Source organism: Terrapene carolina, unplaced genomic scaffold (genome assembly GCF_002925995.2).
Source record: "Terrapene carolina triunguis isolate 2854851 unplaced genomic scaffold, T_m_triunguis-2.0 Scaffold85, whole genome shotgun sequence".
Classification (NCBI taxonomy): Eukaryota; Metazoa; Chordata; order Testudines; family Emydidae; genus Terrapene; species Terrapene triunguis.
Genome location: NW_020664436.1, coordinates 43,126,652 through 43,144,923, shown reverse-complemented (window position 1 = coordinate 43,144,923; position 18,272 = coordinate 43,126,652). Strand labels below are relative to the sequence as shown.

At 41.5% G+C, this 18,272-nt stretch overlaps 1 protein-coding gene across 1 annotated transcript in view; it reads left to right on the top strand.

The window, feature by feature from the left end:
• Window positions 1-18,272, top strand: part of ADGB (androglobin) — a 219,879-nt gene that overhangs the window by 177,659 nt on the left and 23,948 nt on the right. The window contains 1 exon segment of the mRNA XM_026649581.1: window positions 1,863-1,974. Within this exon segment, the coding sequence (XP_026505366.1) occupies window positions 1,863-1,974 (112 nt within the window).

Sequence of the window (18,272 nt, the reverse complement as noted above, 5' to 3'; positions counted from 1 at the left end):
GCATGACACTCATTTCCAACTAAACTGCAAGAATGTTTTATAGATTTGATGTTTGGGAATACTTTAAAAAACTTTTCATAGATCTGTACTTGCAAGGTAAACTTCCTTGTTGACGGTTGTTGTCTCTGCCATCTTCCAAAGTGTCTATGGAAAACAGCTGAACTTTCACAAACAGTTGAAGGGTTTATGATTAAATTTAGAATGATAACCCCTGGCAACCCTCCTCTAGAGCCAATGAGGTATCTCTGCATAAATATATTTGTTTAGGAATCCCCTTGATACCAAATTAAATTATATTATTCCACTTTTCAGTAGCTTGCTGTGTGGCACCAGGGTCACCAGTAGCTCCCCATTCAGTGAGGCAGACTGCTTCTTAGGTGTGACAGCTTGTAAACCTAGGGAGTGAGAAGTCCTCATGTCCATCCATGCTCCTAGTGTTTCTAATGCCTTCATACCACAGAGCAAAATTTCCCAAGCAGGGTAATGTGTGTCCAGGAAACCAATGAAAAAACAGAGTCCCTACTCTGCCACCCATCACAGCTTCTAAATGGTAAAAGGTCCTCCAGAGCCAGGCCCTCGTTGGAAAGATTATTTACTATGTTGTTTGTATTTATTTATATTACAATAGTGTTCAAAGTGTGCTAGATGAAGTACAGATATGTAGGAAGACAAGGAAGAATTTACAATCTAGAAAAAGAAAGACATGCCAAGATAGAGTCGGGGTCAAACGAAGTGCAGGCACTTCATCAGTTCCACGTAAAATTTTGTAAGACATTTGGAGCCGACATGTGATACTTCTGGAGAGAGACTTCTTAGGAGTTCATGTTCCATTATACAGCACATGAAAAAAAATTGTCTGTTACTCGAGGCAAGAATATTTTAGGAGGGAGATCAAAACTTACGGTTCAAAGGATCCCTTGGCCTTCCCCTGACATCGTATTTGTAGGAAAATAACGTGGACATACTCCTGCTGCCAAACAGTGCTTGTTTTTCCTATAGCCAATTGCTCCCGTTAGCTAAATGTGATTTTTTTGTTCTTAAGACTGGGGTTTAATTTCAATAAAATGTTAACTCTACAGGTAGATGAATCATGCCTACTTTCAGTTGTTTCTTTACCACAGAGATAACATTAGTAGATGAAGAGAATAAGAGATACTCTTAGAATAATTTACTATTCATTGTAAATAATGAATAGTGCAACTTACTAGTCACATATAGAGATATGTCCTCATCTATGTAATGATCGTGGGGTTCATTAAATAAACTAGTGAATGAGAAAGGAATAAAACTTTAATAAAACAAACTGGAGAGTTACTGTGGAGAACTGCTGCATACAGCCATGCGGTGTTCCCAATCCCCGTTTCCAAGGCACATCTCCAAATTCCTATGTTCATAATACTGTCCCTTATGAGGAAGCATCTCTAAATGATAATATTCTACAAACATAACTCTACAGTAGGAGCACTCAAAACTCAGTGAGCAGTTGAGGGTTTATGGTTTTATAGAAGAAAAGCAGTCTTTGTGCACCATATGCTCAGGAAAATGTTACATGAAAACCTTCAAGGAGTGTAGTTCCTTATTCTATAGCTCAACTTACTTGCATGTTTATCAAAGTGAAACTGAGCGTGCAGTTCTAGAAGGAAATTACAACAACGTAGTTTGGCATTAATACTGAGACTTCTTTTGAGATTCTTGTGAATAATGTGAAATGTATATGTTTGTGAACTAATTTATGGCTTCTCTTGCTGTAGTTAGGCAGCCTGTGTTCAATGTCTAACAGTTTACTGAAGTATTTTGGGATGCTCACTGTGAATGCCTATTAATGTCATCAGCAAATTAACATATTGCCTTTGGCTTCACAGACTCACAAGTACATTATACAAGCACTGGTGTTGTATAACAGTTGGCCACTTACTGAGAGTCAGTTGGCATTTATCCAGGCACTGAAAGAAATGGAGAAAAATGAAATCAAAGGTATGTCACTTTAAACACACCTGCTAGAGTGTGCAGTATGGTTTGTTTTTTAAAGATGTTGTATTGGTATATCACTTATTTCTATTCAGTAAATACATAAGATATTTCCATAACTTGTATTATTTTGGTAATAACAACACACTTTTGTCAATTTAAATAGCAAGGAAAAGGGGTGCTGTTAAGCTGAAATTTGCACAGTATTTTCTTTCTACAGGCAAAATATGGTCCATGTTTACCACAGTAAAAGGAAAGATGAGATGTTAGAAGGCGGCATATTAACCACCACCCCATAGAACACATTCTTAGCCCTATCCACTATGTGGAAACAAAATGAATAACTTCCTATAGCAAAGCCTAAACCTCAGTCAAAAACCTAGGAATTTGTCTCTTTATTAGTATTCATCATCTTTACAGGATATGCAAACAAATGAAAAATAGCATCAACATTTAAAAAAGACGGGGTAGCCCAGAGCACAGAACATCATACAATATTTTTCTTAGGGGCACTGGTTAGTTCCAGGCATTAAATATCAAAAGATTCTCTGCCCAATAACTTTCACAGCTAACCAGTCAATTACAAACAACAAAACATAGTCTTGCAACACATACATTGGGATCTCAGGGCTCAACTTTACACAGGAAGGTAGGACAAGAATGACTGCAACTATAGTTCTGAATACTTAGCAGGTGTATATAAAGTTGTGTCTTCACTGTACAAGTAAACCAGTGTAAGACTAAGAAAAGAAAAGACTCTCTGCAGATTGAGAATTCTGAACTATATCTGTATATAATATGAGGTAATAGAGCAATAAGAAAAAGGCAATGTGTCCAGTCACTGGCTCTTTTTTGTTGCTATAAATTCCTCCTTCTTTTGTTTAATCATATTGTATGTTCCATACTCTCAATCCCCCCTTTTCACAGAAGTAAATGCATCTGGCTCTTACCGTTTGCTTCAAATATCTTTCCCAATATCTAGAGTTACACAGACCAATTTCAGCCCCTATTTGGCTCTTTTATTTCAAAAGCTATGCTAATGTGGGTCTGTATTATGACTTGGATTGTCACCTGCCCAGTTAAGTCCTTCTAGGAGCAGAAGAAACTGCATAAAATGTGGGGTAATGGCTAAATCAGGTTGCATATGAGTTAACACATCTTGACCATGTGTGCTATAGATTCACCCCCAGAATGCCTAACTCCAGACTCCGTGCCAGAATGCATAATCCAATAAAGCTTAGAAGCTGTGGTGATATGCGTACTATTTCTTTAACTCTATAACAGCAAGCCAGGCAGGACAAGGGCTGGGAAAGGTCCTAGAGGAAGCTCTATAACGCAGCAGAGAGAGACAAAGTGGCTTTAGAGATAATACTATTCCCCATATTCTAATAAAGTTTCTTTTCAATATTAGAACAAAGTGAACACTTTCTATCATTGTCACAGGTCAGAAGTAATTAGTACTCTCAATAAATGGCTTTGAAGTCAAGTAAATTTCTCATCTTTGCTTCCTCTTTTACCTGACCTGGAAGCCTTATGTATATATATATACACACATACAAATTCTTGGACTGCATTTCAGACAACTTTTTATTTCAGAAGGTTGAAAAAGCTACTAGGGGTGAAGCTGTTCTAGACTTGATTTTAACAAATAGGGAGGAACTTGTTGAGAATTTGAAAGTAGAAGGCAGCTTGGGTGAAAGTGATCATGAAATCATAGAGTTTGCAATTCTAAGGAAGGGTAGAAGGGAGAACAGCAAAACAGAGACAATGGATTTCAGGAAGGCAGATTTTGGTAAGCTCAGAGAGCTGACAGGTAAGGTCCCATGGGAATCAAGACTGAGGGGAAAAACAACTGAGGAGAGTTGGCAGTTTTTCAAAGGGACACTATTAAGGGCCCAAAAGCAAGCTATTCCGCTGGTTAGGAAAGATAGAAAATGTGGCAAAAGACCACCTTGGCTTAACCACGAGATCTTGCATGATCTAAAAAATAAAAAGGAGTCATATAAAAAATGGAAACTAGGACAGATTACAAAGGATGAATATAGGCAAACAACACAGGAATGCAGGGGCAAGATTAGAAAGGCAAAGGCACAAAATGAGCTCAAACTAGCTACGGGAATAAAGGGAAACAAGAAGACTTTTTATCAATACATTAGAAGCAAGAGGAAGACCAAAGACAGGGTAGGCCCACTGCTTAGTGAAGAGGGAGAAACAGTAACAGGAAACTTGGAAATGGCAGAGATGCTTAATGACTTCTTTGTTTCGGTCTTCACCGAGAAGTCTGAAGGAATGCCTAACCTAGTGAATGCTAATGGGAAGGGGGTAGGTTTAGCAGACAAAATAAAAAAACGAACAAGTTAAAAATCACTTAGAAAAGTTAGATGCCTGCAAGTCACCAGGGCCTGATGAAATGCATCCTAGAATACTCAAGGAGCTAATAGAGGAGGTATCTGAGCCTCTAGCTATTATCTTTGGAAAATCATGGGAGACGGGAGAGATTCCAGAAGACTGGAAAAGGGCAAATATAGTGCCCATCTATAAAAAGGGAAATAAAAACAACCCAGGAAACTACAGACCAGTTAGTTTAACTTCTGTGCCAGGGAAGATAATGGAGCAAGTAATTAAGGAAATCATCTGCAAACACTTGGAAGGTGGTAAGGTGATAGGGAACAGCCAGCATGGATTTGTAAAGAACAAATCATGTCAAACCAATCTGATAGCTTTCTTCGATAGGATAACGAGTCTTGTGGATAAGGGAGAAGCTGTGGATGTGGTATACCTAGACTTTAGTAAGGCATTTGATACGGTCTCGCATGATATTCTTATCAACAAACTAGGCAAATACAATTTAGATGGGGCTACTATTAGGTGGGTGCATAACTGGCTGGATAACCGTACTCAGAGAGTTGTTATTAATGGTTCCCAATCCTGCTGGAAAGGCATAACGAGTGGGGTTCCGCAGGGGTCTGTTTTGGGACCGGCTCTGTTCAATATCTTCATTAACGACTTAGATATTGGTATAGAAAGTACGATTATTAAGTTTGCGGATGATACCAAACTGGGAGGGATTGCAACTGCTTTGGAGGACAGGGTCATAATTCAAAATGATCTGGACAAATTGGAGAAATGGTCTGAGTTAAACAGGATGAAGTTTAACAAAGACAAATGCAAAGTGCTCCACTTAGGAAGAAAAAATCAGTTTCACACATACAGAATGGGAAGAGACTGTCTAGGAAGGAGTACGGCAGAAAGGGATCTAGGGGTTATAGTGGACCACAAGCTAAATATGAGTCAACAGTGTGATGCTGTTGCAAAAAAAGCAAACGTGATTCTGGGATGTATTAATAGGTGTGTTGTGAGCAAGACACGAGAAGTCATTCTTCCGCTCTACTCTGCTCTGGTTAGGCCTCAGCTGGAGTATTGTGTCCAGTTCTGGGCACCGCATTTCAAGAAAGATGTGGAGAAATTGGAAAGGGTCCAGAGAAGAGCAACAAGAATGATTAAAGGTCTTGAGAACATGACCTATGAAGCAAGGCTGAAAGAATTGGGTTTGTTTAGTTTGGAAAAGAGAAGACTGAGAGGGGACATGATAGCAGTTTTCAGGTATCTAAAAGGGTGTCATAAGGAGGAGGGAGAAAACTTGTTCACCTTAGCCTCTGAGGATAGAACAAGAAGCAATGGGCTTAAACTGCAGCAAGGGAGGTCTAGGTTGGACATTAGGAAAAAGTTCCTAACTGTCAGGGTGGTTAAACACTGGAACAAATTGCCTAGGGAGGTTGTGGAATCTCCATCTCTGGAGATATTTAAGAGTAGGTTAGATAAATGTCTATCAGGGATGGTCTAGACAGTATTTGGTCCTGCCATGCGGGCAGGGGACTGGACTCGATGACCTCTCGAGGTCCCTTCCAGTCCTAGAATCTATATATGCATATTCTTCTTAGAGTGATTGCACATGTGCATTCCACTCTAGGTGTGTGTATGCCCCAAGCATAGTCGCTGGAAATTTTTCCCTCAATGGTACCGTTGGGGTGGCTTGAATTCCCTCTCCTGCTGCACGCCTATAGCATCAGTATAAAGCACCCCGTGCTCTCTCAGTTCTTTTTTATCTCCCGTGATGATTGCTGGAACTGCTATCCTTGCTTTCGCTGGCTCTCAAAGACGTCTTCTCTTTTATATATTTGTACATAGTTAGCTAGTTGTAAATAGTTTTTGTCAATTTTAGTGTAAGTTGGTAACTTATTGAGTTAGCGATGTTTTTGTCCATTACCTGGTGCCAAGGCATTCCTCGGTCACCGGGCTTCAAGCCCTGTGCCTCCTGCAGCAAGGCTATGCCCCTTAGTGACCTGCATTCAAGCTGCTGGGAGAAGCTCACGTGGGGGACCGCTGCCAGATCTGCTCAGACTTTAAGCCTCACATGAAGAAGGACCAGGCTGAAGTTTTTGCTCATGGAGCAGCACTGAGACCTCCATCTGAGCCAGGCCAGTCTGACTGGGCCCCAGCATCGGTAAGGAGCCTACTGGAGTCCCGGCACCATTCACCATCTCCAGTGCCTAAGAAAAGGCACAAAAAACTGTTGGCTGTCAATCCCCAGCACCGAAGACAGCCAGGCACGGAGATCAGAGTAGAGTGTGACCTAAGTCAGGGTACTCCTCTGTCTCAGTACCACAGAAGTCAGCACCGTTGACTCTGTCACCTACACAGACACCGTTGAGTCCAGTACCAGATGAGCCATCTACATGTGCGATACAGCGTGGTAACAACACTATCTCAGTGCCGACCATGTCAGTGGTGTTTGCCACTGCCAGAGACCTTCTATTGCTGTCAATACTGGTATCACTGGCCATACAAGAGTTGGCGGTGTCACTGCTGGCAGTCAGGAAGCAAACCCGTTGTTTCCGATCATTGTTCGGTACCGGGCCCTTCAGTACTGTCAAAGGGGAAACCCGCTATGCGGGTTTGATGGCTATGTCTGGCCATCCAGACATCCAGGGGGATCTAAGCAGGCCCTTTGCTGGGACACTCAACAGCACTATACCAGTTCCCATGATCAGAAGTGGATTAAAGTTTCCTGGGGCCCTGGGCCAGAGCAAGTAGGGGTCCCCTCCTCACCTTTTCCGCCTGCGGTGCTACTCCCATTCTGCCCCTTCTGCCTGCGGCCCTGCCCACAGCCCCACCCCGTTCTGCCTCTTCCCTGGGGGCAGGGCCCACCCTTGTTCCACCCAGGGTTCTCCCATTCTGCCCGTTCCCACACACTTCAGCCCTGCAACCCATTTTGCTCCTTTCTCCCCCTCCCCATGGCCCCAAGTCCAGAAAAGTTCTATCCCTGCACCACAGCCCTGGGGCACAGCAAGGAATGAGCGCTCCTCCAATCCCAGGGCCACAGCTGGGGTCTGGGTGCAGAGGCTTCCCCCGCCACCCTCCACACTTCTGTGGGGTAACCGGGATCAGGTCGCTGGGACTTCTCCCGTCCTGCCCGGTGCTTCTTCCAGAGAGCGGGTGTGGGGGCTTCCCCTGCCACCCGGCAGTTTCTGTGGGAGACAGGTGAGGGGCACTAGGGCTTCCCCTGTCCGGGGACTTCTGCCAGGGACAGGGTCAGGGGTCGCTCTGGATAACCAGTCCGTGTTTTCAAATGACATGTCTGTCTGATTCCTGAAGGGCCTAGAAAGGCTATATCCTCAAGTAAGAGAGCTCTTTCCTCCCTGGGACCTGAACTTGATCTTATCAAAGCTCATGGGACCTCTATTTGAACCATTGGCAACATGTTCATTATTGTACCTCTCCTGGAAAGTGGCTTTCTTAGTGGCCATCACTTCGGCCAGAAGGTCTCAGAGCTCCGTGCCCTCACATCAGAGCCTCCGTATGTACTCTTTTTAAAGATAAGGGGCAGTTACGTCCTCCTCCCAGTTTCCTCCCAAAAGTGGTTTCACAATTTCTTAGCAATCAGGCACTCTGTCTTCCTGTCTTTTACCCGAAGCCATATGCAAATAGGGAAGAACAGCACCTTTACTCGTTGAACGTTAGATGAGCCCTAGATTTCCACATAATAAGGACTAAACCATTCCAAACGTCCACCTGATTGTTCGTAGTGGTAGCAGATAGGATGAGATTGTCTCCCAATCTTTTCACAGACAATTTCATCCTGGATCACTTCATGCATTCATACTTGTTACAGTCAAACAGGTGTTCCACCTCCAGTTATCCTGACTGCTCATTCCACCAGGTCGCAAGCATCCTCAGCAGCATTCCTATTGCTGATCCCTATTCAGGACATTTGTAAAGCAGCAACCTGGTCTTCAGTGCACACATTCTCCTCCCATTACACCATCACTCAGCGGTCCAGTGCTGATGTCAAATTTGGTTGAGTTGTCCTGCAGTCAGTGTTTCCATGAACTCCAATCCCTCCACCTATTCAACTGCATGGACATCACCTAGAGTGGAATGCACATGTGCAGTCCCTCAAAGAAGAAAAAACGGTTACTAACTTCCATTCCTGTTGTTCTTTGAGATGTGTTGCACATGTCCATTCCACGACCTACCCTCTTTCCCCTCTACATCCCATTTTTCTGGAAAGAAGGAACCGAGGGGGCGCAAGGTCGGCTGGGCGCTTTATACTGGCACTATAGGCACGTGGCAGCAGAGGGTACTCGAACCGCCCCAACAGGTATCACTGAGGGAGAAATTTCTGGCGACTGTGCTCAGGTCACGCACACACCTAGAGTGGAATGGACATGTGCAACACATCTCCAAGAACAACAGTTACAGAAGGTTAGTAACCATTTTTTATTGCTTAAAGAAAGTGGTAGGCAAATGTTCTTTTGATAGCTTTTTCAGTTTGTATGTGCTAGTACAATTATTTATGAATGCCTCTTACTTTTAAGGGGAAAGAACCATTAAGCTTCTCATTACCAAGTGATGCACAACAGGCACTCCTACAAACATAAAAAGGATCCTACTGTTGGGTATAACATAGTGATTTGATTTAACGGCAAGAATATTTGTGAAGAACAAGTCTATGACTTACATTTGTAGCTGGTTTTTCAGTCACTGCTGTTCTCTTTATATTGGCTGGTCTGTTTCATCTAGTGAAACATTTTTAAAAGGAGGTTTTATTTCTTGCTGCTATTGTCTGAGTCTTCAATTATAATTTTGGAAGATGCAGGGAAATGTATGTGTTACTTTCAGAAGAAGTCATTTTAAACTAAGCTTTTGACATCTAAAAAATTATCGTTCTTGGAGAAAATTCTCCAGACAGCATAGGAGCTGCAAGAGGCTCGTATGTAGCCTTAACACCCCATCCACACAGTCACATTGGGCTGCACGTTACCTCCATGTACAATGAGCCAGTTTATAGAAGGACATGGATATGACCTATGGCTCTACAATTTTACATCCTGTAGTCATAAAATAATCTGTTTCAGTCCAGAGACTGGAATAATGTCCACAAAGCAACTACAGGGCCATTGTACACGTATCTTGGTCATGCATTAGGGGCAGGATTCTGTCCCCACAACTCCAACATCATTAACTCCTGTGAAGACCCATTACTCTCTTCAAAAGTGTCCAAGATGGTGTGTGTGACAGAATTTTAAAGTATAAGTAAGAGTAATAGATTAGATTCTTGGTACTTCTAGTTATTCTGCACTCAGGAGGCAAGACAAAGCAGCTGGATAATTGCCCTCCAGGGGGATTCTCTCGAACAGAGGGGGAGCCATGTACATTTCTGCGTAAAGGACATGTCAAGTCTGGGGAGGATAGGCCATTGCCATGACATTCTTCCTGACCCTCGCCAGCGCAGTGGTCCATATGGACCAGTGACAGCTGACATAACTGAGAGCAGCCATTAGATCATTTTAAATTATACCAGTGGTCATTTCAACCCTTTACTGTCCATACACAAGGATGAGCTCATCCACCACTGAAATGCTGCCACATCTGGAGTGAAACGTTGAAGAGTGCAAAGGAGAAGAAGCTGGGCAATGACTGTGTCAGGCTCCTCTGAACACCCTATAGAGTTGGGCATGCAAGGGGGAGCAGGCTGCACTGCCTGATGAGGTTCAGTAGTGGGCATACTTCCCCTGTATAACTGGGGGCTCAGGGATGCAACTTGCCTCTCAGCGCTCCCCTAGGACAGTACAGTTCCACATCACCCCTATTCCAGGCTGTGCCTAACAGGCACAATCAAGTGACCAAGCATAAATTTAGCAATATGCTTTTAAAAATTTCAGTTCTTCCATACACAATTACATACTGTGGTAGAATCAGTCTGGTCTGTAAAAGTCTCTGGATATGTTTCAGAAAGAGTATTAATTGTTTACTATTGAAAAGTGGTGAATCAATGAATCATACTTTTGGTTACATTGACTAGCAAACTAAAAGGCTAGCTGGCTATTAGCTATGTCAGATGGATGGATAGATGGAGTGATGCAGCGTATTTCTAAGAAAGCCCTAATGAAAATCAGTTATTTTGCTTTTCTGGTAGCTTGCTGGCAAAAGCTTCTAAATAAAGACAGATTGGTACTTGTAAGTTACATTATCTGTCTGTGTGTGCATTTCCACTGCATCTCTCTGCATAATACAGTGACTAGGTGGTAATAAAATTAAGAAAGAGGCTCTGAGGTCAAACTCTGTGCCTCTTAGCTTGGTGCAGTCAGTGTAAAATCAAATATTAGCCACCCTTGTTCCAGGATCTGTGCTGGTTTCTGCTGATGCAGAAGATGCTGTTCTCTGGCAGTGGAGGAGCATTAGGGACTCACAACCTCTCCTTTTGCTGTGCACCCACAAGTACCCAGCACAGACCCAAAAATAGACATCACTGGCCAGGAACGGGAGGCCAGGAGATGAGGTAACTCAGCACATTGTTAGTGCAGTTTCTCCAGGACTTGTATGGAGCCACCAACAAAGATCAAAGCTGCCTGCCACTAGCAGAGACAGCAACCACGGGCACACGTTGATGCTGCTTTCAGCAAAACTTCCTTGAGGTGCAGTGGACCTGAACAATGCAGCGAGATATAGTTTCCATCTGCTTGTGCTAGCTAGGGTGACTCTGACTCACTGTACTTAGAAGCTGAACCAGGCTTAGATTTAACATTTCATATTATTGGGCCACACAAGCCCTGTTACAATTTGTCATTAATGTCACTTTCTATCACTTTCAACCAAATCACATCTAGAACTAAACATTAAATTTAGAAAGATGGTTTAAAATATAAATAACATTTATTTGGTTGGTTAAATGTTTGCATAGAGGAGTGAAGTTCATGGAGATCTCAGTCAGTGGGACTGACTCAGGCCATTGTTAATAATAGTGACATTGGTAAATAAAGTACAAGGATCAAGATGTTACTACAGAGTGGTTCCAGAATACCAAAAGTGGCACACAGAAATTAATAATGGGGCTCAGCAGTATTAACTTAATGGCCATAGAAAATTAATTTAGGCTTTCTGTTTACACTTTGAAATCCAACTGGGAATGAATCTGTTAAGGGAGACACCCCAAGGAAATATTTCTTGCACATGCATCTCATTTGTCTATATCTGATTTGTCGTCATCTTGCACAAATATCCCTCACCCTCTTCCATGCTACTCCATACTCATGGCCCCAAGCCTTGAACTGATCCACAAGTCCTCTACCCTCTCCTCAAGACCTATTTAAGTCTTATGGGCCATGACACCTATAAGAAAGTAGCAGGTTAATTTTTCCACTTCCTTAATATCTTTGTTGTATAGCGGTTCCAGAGCTGAGAGCAATTTATCGTGGGCAATCACACCACAACCTTGAATGCCTAAATAGGGATACCTGACACTTACTTCATCTACTTCTAACAGTATTTAAAATATATATATAAATTGTCTATTCCCCACACTAGACCCTTTGTATGTTACTTCTCTGCTTAGATTGTAAGTTCTTTAGGCAGGGACTGTGTCTTTGCGTATGTTTGTACAGCACCTACCAAAGCAGGGCACTGATCCAAATTTGGTCTCTAAGCACTATTGCAATGTAAATATTGAAAAAGAAGAATTTATAAGTAAGAAAGATTTTATCCATTAGTTTTTATCCAAAGAATGGCTTTAGAATGTCTGCTACTCTAAATGAAGCTAAATCATAGACTCAGGTTAATTAGACAATAAAAGACCTTTTAGGCCACTGTAGCGGGGCGACATCTCACCGGTGCAGTGCCTCCTGCCGGTGTTCTTGGGAATTAGCTCATCCAGCACTCTGAGCGCCCTCTGCTGGCCGATGTCTCGCTTGCCTCAGGCCCCCGTGTCCCTCCCGGATCCCTGTGCCCCTTACCTTGGGGTTCTGCCCTCTGCAGTACCCCTGCTCTGGGTCTCCCCTCCCAGGGGAACCCCCAACCCTACCTTGCCTCAGTGGCTACTGCCAGTCATCATCCAGCCCCCACTCACTGGGGCAGACTGTAGTCTGTAATGGCCACTCATCATTGGCAAGGGGATAGGACCTGCTGCCTTTGCCTATCACCAGGCTGCCCCTCTGCAGCCCCAGGAATTTCATAGGCCTTCAACAAGCCCTCAGCCTGGGGGTTTACCAGACTAGCGCTCCCCAGCTCCCTTTGCCCTTCCCCAGCACTGCTCCACCTCAGGTACCTTACTCCCAGGCAGCTAGCCCTTCCTACTCCAGGGCTCAAGTGAGACTCTCCTGTCTCCTGGCCCCACAGCCCTTTTATCCAGGTCAGCTGTGGCCTGATTTAGCCAGCCACACCTGTGGCTGCTTCCCCAATCAGCCTAGCATGGCTGCTGTTAATCCCTGTTCTTCAGGAATGGGGTAGCCGCCCCGCTACATCACCTATTCCATCCCCTCTTCAATGCAGAATTATTTCCTATAGTATATTTTCTAGCAGTTTGTCGAGTCTAGTTTTAAATGTCCCATTTTAAGGATCTTCCTTCATTTCCCTTGGGAGATTATTCCCCAGCATAGATCTCTACCACCCCAAAAATTCTTCTTTCTTTGTAGTATTAACATCTTTCATATATTTATAGACTGCTATCAAGGTTCCTCTTAATCATCTCTTAGCCAAGCTAAACATATATGCCTTTTTAAATATTTCCTTATAAATCAAACCCATCAGCCTCAAAATTATTTTTGTTTCTTTAATCTGATTTTTCCACATTATCAACATTTTTGTGCTCTGAAAAGGTTTATCATCTGCAGTCACACCACTGCCCTGAAGTAAGGATTATCATTTCCATGCTTCATGTAATGCCTCTGCATATGCAACTCAGAATTGCAATGGTGTGTTTTGCTGTCATATCCCCATGCATACTCCCATCTATTTCACTGCCCACTCTCACACCTAAGCCTCTTTCAGCATTACTTCTTTCCAATTTCTACCTCCTATTAGATAGCTTTGTTTCAGGTTCTTTTTCCCCATATGTATGTGTGACATTCTAGGGTGCAATCCAGACCAGTGAGGGGTTGTCACCCCTGCCCTGCAACTTTGGGTTCCTCACAATGCTTTGCTGTTGTAGCTTCAAACTTGGGTTGCTCACAAACAGCCTGCTAGCATGCAGGTCACACCATGAGTGTCTGTGCATAGCTACAGCCCTGGTCCAGCAGCTCTGACCCCACCAGCCTGTCAGCAAACACCAGACACGCTCTGGCTTTCACTGGCCTTGGCTTTCACATGAGGGGTGACCCCAACCCACTCCCAGTCCTGGATTCCCTCCCAAATCTGTGTTCTGCACTGTCCAGATGTATTAGATCCATTGCCCCTCTAAGAGGTCAATATACAACAATTTGCCACTTTAAATGGAATTACCCACACAGTTCACAACACTGGATTAGTTTTGTTTAAAAAATAAAACAAGTTTATTTAACTACAAAGAGGGAGATTTTAAGTGAATACAACAAGTAATGAGGCATTAAAGTCAGAAATGGTTACAAGAAAAATAAAGAGAGAATACTTTCTAGACTTAACAAATTAGACTTGGTTCAAGGTGAAGTTCTTTACCACATGTTTCCAGTAACATTAGGGACAAAATTCTCAGGCCAGGATCTGCTCTCAAAGTCCAACAGATATTTCTTTTGAGACGGATAGGAGGAGAGAACTTGAGGTGTTTTTGCCCCTTACTTTTATAGTTCAGTCACCCTTTGAAATCTATTTTCCTGACAGTGACCCCTAGATAAAGTTCTTTCCAGCCCAGAGCAAGGAGATATGGCATCTTGTGGGAAGAGGAGTTATGCTGTTTTATTTTTTACTAAGATGCAGATCATCTTTGCCTTCTTTCTTCCCCCGTCACTGCCTGAGGACTCTGTTTACAGCTTATATGCAAACACACATCCCTTTGTTTAAGACAGGTCTTCCTGACCAGTTCTACCTAACTGGGGCTACCTGAGTTTGAATATGTGCCTTTAACATCATACAGGGGGATTTCATAACTTTACACATAATGTTGCTACATACATTTCTCAATGATATTATTAACTAGTGAGTTATTAGTTTTCAAATGATATCTCACAAGGCATATTTTGTACAAGGATTATTACAATAGTGGGTAGGGTGTGAATACAGGGATGCATTCGGTCACTCTGAGCTTACATTCTCTCAACTTGAATCTCATTTGTTGTAGTCTTTATTGCTATTGTTTGTGTTACAGGTGCCCTGGTCAGGATCAGAGACCCATTGTGCTAGGTCCTGTGTAAACACAGAAGTAAAAATATTCTTTATTCAAAAGAAATTACAATTTGCGACAAGGAGCAACATGCTGGGGGGGGCGGGTAATTGATCAATCTCATAATAGACCAATATGTACATATACAACTATATATTTTTTGCAGTTACATCATGAAATATGTACATTCCCCACATGCTTCTCAGTAGCCTGTCCCATAGCTATTGAAAAATTGGCCAGTTATTTTCAGTCATTGAAACAGAGCTGGGCTTTGAGAAGAGATAGTAGCCTTCCAATATAATTCAGTGAGGGCATTCCTTTCATAAGGGGTAAATGGAAGAAAACACAAAGCTGTTAGTGGGAGAGCTTCCAGAGAGTGGGAGAGGATCTACTGAAAGAGATGCTGAAGGAATGGTCAGAGAAGCAGCAAGAGAATCAGGGGATGTCAATAACAAACCTAAGGAAAGACTATATTAGTAAGAAGGGAGTAACTGACAGGGACAAAGGCATTAGAGAGGTCAAGAAGGATGAAGAAGGAGAACTAGGCTCTGGGATAGTCAAGAAAGGGTCAAAAACGAGCTTGGTGGAGATCCAGGGTGGAGACAGATAATAAGCATTTGAGCAAAGATGAAAGGAAAAGGGACAGTAGTTGAAAAGGGAGCTATTCCCATGTTTCTAATCTCTCTGGCTCCCTTTGGCAATTTGGTGTTGTCTGTGAATTTCATTAACATGCTGTTGATCCCCTCTTCCAGATCATCATTGAGTTGTTAAATAAAATCGGACAACATCGATCCCTGCAGTATCCCACAAGGCTCTTCCCCCAACTGAATAAATTGCCATATGTCATGAGTGCTGAAGTTCCACCAGTCAGTTTTCAATCCATGTGATAGAGAGGTTTTGTGAGATGCTTTACTGAAATATAAACATAGTATATCTACCACATTCTGATCATCCACCAATTTGTTTGATATATACACACACAATCAAATTTGTTTAGCTAGATTTGATCTTTATATATTCATGCTGATTATTGCCCATTGCTATATTATCTTCTAGATGTTTTTTATTATTGGTTTCACTATTATATTGGGGACTGACATTGGATTTATCTGATGGTAATTGATAGCATCCCTCTTTTTGAAGATTATTATAACATTCACTTTTTTCAGTCTTCTTGTATCCTTCTTGATTCTCCAGGACTATTCCAAAATAATTTGTAGTGGTTCAATACAGTTTTTAAGCAATTGTGTTAATATTTGAGGACGTAAATCATTTAGACTAGCTGATTTGTATATATTCAGATTTTCTAACCTTTCCCTTAGCCATTCTTTACCAATAATTAATTACATTTTTAACATGGACTGGTTTATTCTCTAGTTGGCTGAACTTATTTTCTTTATTTCTCTTTTAAAGACATATTTTTAAAAGGAGATTTTAAATCCATCGCTAAATATTAAAAAAGCAATTTTTCTATATAGGGCCTGATCTTGCACCATTGAAGTTAATGGGAGTGGTGTCATTGACTTCACTGAGAGCAGGAATGAGCCCATGAGGAAGAGATAAGAGAGGCTTTAGGAGGGATTTTTATTAACAAAGGGCCTGCTGTCGCACTTTTATTAACAAAGGGCTTCCTCACAAGAGTAGTGTTTGCCACATTAGTCTCCATACAAACATTTTAGACTGGTGAGTGATGCAGAGTATCCTTGTATAGGGATTCATTTTAAGGGCTAAGAGAGATTACTCTATCCCCTAATACTATCTGTCTTCCAAGATAACCCAGTTGCATTGCACTTTAAACTTACAGGACATATCTGAAAATAAGGTACATTTTAATGTACTGCAAAATTAAATTCATACTAATATTTAGTATATGAACCAATGTTACTACTAATAGTAATATTTTATCTGGACAGTTTTGTATAGATGGTATGAAAATACTTAAAATACAGTACGCATATTTGGAACAAAACGACATTGAATATTCTAAACCTCCTTCTGAATATGAACCCATTATTAAAGCAGTTTGGAAACTTGGCTCTACCATCCTGGGCTCCCCTGTAGTGTAACAAATTATGTCATTTTTCAGAGAGATGGATAGTGCCAAGAGGAGTCATAACAAAACTTAAAGTGAAGGTTGATTTTGAAACACGATTCATAGATACAGCAATATTGGTATATAACAAAAAAGGACTCTCTCACCATGGGAATTTTAAGAAAACTGCATTGAGCAAGATGGAAAATTCCTGTAACAAACCTTCATGGTTTCTGTTGGTACTTTTTAATATAAGACAATAGTGCCATCTGCAGTAGATTTTTGTACTTAAATTAACTTGTCAGGACAAGAACATGTTCTTTGCTCTTCTTTTAAATTAACATTTGCATTTGTCTGAGGTTTTTCTTTTTTTTTTAAATAATTCACCTTTTAGATGAAGACCAGTAGTTCTCACATGGTCTATACATTATTGTTTCACAAATGTTTAGGTGAAAGTCAGTTCTTTGCACACAATTGTCATTTGTGTTTTGTAAAGTGCTACATATATCCCTAGTGGTACTGTAGATAAATAGTTAATAATAATAGTTATATCCAAGAGATGTGCCTGAGCTACTAAATATTAATCTGCATTACAACCCCCTCAAAGTTCAGAGCTGTTTGGATTCAGGTTTTGGGTTCAGCCCAAGATCTATTTAAGATAGGTGGATGCTAATACCAGATTTTGAATCTGAATCCAGGTTGCAGGTGAAAACCAACATCTTGCCCAAAATTTTGAATTCCATTGATTAATTTTTGCTGTTTTTTCTTTTCTTTCTTAAAATTCCTTAGAGCTGCTGTTTGACAGTATTTTTTTTTTAAGTGATGAGGACTGGGGGGAAATAGCAAATACTATCTCGGCCATAATAATAGGTTGATTGTTATACATGCTATATCAGGAAATGTCTGTATTGTATAGAAGATATTGCTATAAAGAATGTTATTTAGATTGCAAAGTCAAGTACTTGAAAGTTAGGAAATACCACATTTTTGATTGCCTGTGCAACCTTTAATTCTGCTCCCTGTATGTCCATCCTGTGCACTGAATGACGCTGAGATCCTGTGGAAAAAATAGTTGGTGATCATGTAATTATAGACTGGATTATAATTCATAGCATGAGGAGGGCAAATTAAAATTGCATGGGCAGCTCTACATTTGGCATTTTCTAACTTTCAAGTGCTTTGCAACCCAAATAACATTTTTATTATAGCTTTTGTGTGACCAGAATTGTGACTTCCTGTGTTACCCTTCTCAGCTGCAGTAATTGAGAGTTTTGCTGCTACAAAGCTATATATCAGCTCCCTGACACACCAGCTTATCTGTCCTGCCAGCAAACTCTTCAGGACTCTGCCAGTCCAGACCTTGTCTAACAAGTAACAATCAGTGAATCCCAACTCCTGAGATCTCCAGAGATGGCTTTCTGCAGTGTCCAGCCCTCTCACTGAACACTCACAGAGGTTATTACGTTAGCTGCTCCCTTAAAGAGACAGTATCCAGCAGCTTATTACCTTAACGTGGGTTAACAAACACTGTTTTAATCACAGCACTGAATTGGTTTATATTAAAAGTACAAGTTTATTAAACAAAAAGACATAGGTTTCAGTGATTCCAAGTATGAGGAATAAAGTTAGAAAGGGTTACAAGCA